The sequence below is a fragment of the Ipomoea triloba genome, chromosome 5 (assembly GCF_003576645.1).
Source record: "Ipomoea triloba cultivar NCNSP0323 chromosome 5, ASM357664v1".
Classification (NCBI taxonomy): Eukaryota; Viridiplantae; Streptophyta; class Magnoliopsida; order Solanales; family Convolvulaceae; genus Ipomoea; species Ipomoea triloba.
The window spans coordinates 32,308,807-32,311,080 of record NC_044920.1 but is presented as its reverse complement, the minus strand read 5'-3'; the positions used below and the strand labels follow the sequence as shown (position 1 = coordinate 32,311,080).

At 46.5% G+C, this 2,274-nt stretch overlaps 1 protein-coding gene across 1 annotated transcript; it reads right to left on the bottom strand.

Annotated features, from left to right (window-relative positions):
- Positions 1–236: 236 nt before the first annotated feature.
- Positions 237–1,184, bottom strand: LOC116020585. Its single transcript, XM_031261053.1, has one exon. The coding sequence runs from the start codon at positions 1,182–1,184 to the stop codon at positions 237–239; it is 948 nt and encodes a 315-aa protein (XP_031116913.1).
- Between the last annotated feature and the right edge of the window lie 1,090 nt (positions 1,185–2,274).

Sequence of the window (2,274 nt, the reverse complement as noted above, 5' to 3'; positions counted from 1 at the left end):
TGAGCCTGAGCGCTATTGACGACGTAAATCCTGCCTTGTTTCTCTCCGCTGCTTTCTCCGACGACGTAAATCCTGCCTTGTTTCTCTCCGCTGCTTTCTCCTATCACCTGCTTTCCCTTGTGGTTGGAACCAGGCGTGGCGTTCGTTGGTCTTCCCAAATTCACAGACTGGGAGTTGGTCATCTTGTCTTCTGCTCCTGCGAAATTCCAGCCGGCATTCCCATTGAATCTCCTTCCTTAATTCACATTTTGCAGAGGCTTTTGGGGACTGTCTACCTGACTTCGGCACTGAAAAGATTTATGCCCCAGGAGACCACACTTGTAACATTTAAACTTCATCCCTTGACAGTTTACTCCTGGATGATTCCTCCCACATCTTGGGCAAGCAGGACGGTTCCCCTGATTGACTCCCTCTCTTCCTCGTACTGGGTTGAAGCTGCCTTGGTTGGCCTTCTTGTTTCCTGTCGGAAACTTCCGAGACATGTCTTCAGCTTTCCTCTTGCTTCGGCCATAGACTTCTTGTTGGTCCAGGTATACTTGATAATGGTCCGAGGCTCTATCATACGCCTCCTTCAAGGTAGAGCACATGAAAGGTGCGATCATCCCCCTTATGCTCCAGTCCAATCCCCGAACGAACCTCCTTGCCTTACTTGCCTCATCAGGTACGATCTCTTGGGCAAAACGCATCAGCTCAACGTATTGGTCATAATATTCCTGGATAGTTGCTCCCTTCTGTTTCAATCGCAGAAACTCCTCACATTTAATCCCTTTAATGCGCTCGGTGTAGAACTGTTCCCTTAATTCCAGCTTGAATTCTTCCCAACCAAACGCTGGGTCTTGCAAGAGATCAGGTCCTACTGTCACCCACCAGTTGTCTGCGGCCTTCGTCAGGTAATAGACTGCAGAGGATATTCGTTGATTCGCAGGATAATTCACTACGTTGAGCAATTTATCGAACATTCGGATCCACTCCTCCAAAATCACCGGATCCTTTTCACCTGCGTAGTACGGTGGTTGTCGGCTGGCTATTGCCTTAGCATAATCCACCCGTGGTTGTCCCTGGTTTTGCTTCTGACCTTGCTGAGCTATCATAAACTCAGCCATTCTCTCCATTGCCTGAGCCATACGATCTATAGTAGAGATATTATCGTCGTTACCCGCAGGCGTATTTCGTCTTGGCGGCATCTTTGTTGGACGATAATTCCAAGTTAGTACCCGAGGTATAAAAGTTCTCCCGGAATTAGCTAGTTAGGCAGTTAGTATAGCACCTACTCAAGTCCTATACAGTCCTTCCTAACATACACCCTTTTCACATCCTCTAAGCAAGGATCTCAACCTAGCATAATGATAATCAACGCATTACGCTAGCAAGTTCACTCACCAAAGCTTAGGCAAACACATGCAAGAAAACACAAATATCGATCATATTATTCAACGACCAGAATCGTGAGATTCTGCGGAGTAAAAGTGGAATACCCCCTTCTTATGCCACCCGGCCTCCATTCCAGCTCTGCTCTGAACTTGTACTCGTCGAACTGTAACAATAACTTAGATTGGTCTTAACGAACCTAGGCTGACTTCGAAACTTGGTTAACTCGAAACTAGAGCTGACTCGAAAAAGTTTGACTTAGGGTTCTGACTCGAAACAGGGCTCTGATACCAACTTGTAACACCCCGACTCGGTTGTACCGAACAATCGGAGTAGTTACCGCCACACCTAGACTAAACCCAATCACATACAGATAGGATTCATTCTAGATGCACAGGCTAAAGACAAGGAAACTTTACTATATCATCATGACCATCATAACTTGATATATATATTCATGGCATCAACAAAAGAGTAGCTAAACTAGCCACTAACAAGTACCGAAGTTTAGTTTCATCCCACCAAGAAAGTTTGAATTAGCCCCGACCTCACTAGCCATCTTAGCACTAGCATGGCTACAAAAGATATATATACACAAAAAGAGGTCAGACTTGACTCCCCACCCTAGACACTACCTAGTCTAACGAGTGGTACACCAGGCCAGTGTAGGTACCCCAAACGAAGTGCCACTCACCCTCGAACCAGGTGATGTGGTCTAGAAACTTGCAAGTATTGATATACATCATCCACTCTTCGTGATAATCTGGGGGACTCGCGTTCCACGGGTAGGGATAGCGAACAACAAACTCGAGGGGATCACTATCGGGTAAGACCTCTATGGGATAAAACCCATAACTAGCCTGGATGACGTCAAAAGGACACAACGGTTCGACAGGGGCAGGTGAC

Coding starts and splice junctions, on each gene's coding strand:
- LOC116020585 (XM_031261053.1), bottom strand. CDS start 1,184: ATGCCGCCAAGACGAAATACGCCTGCGGGTAACGACGATAATATCTCT.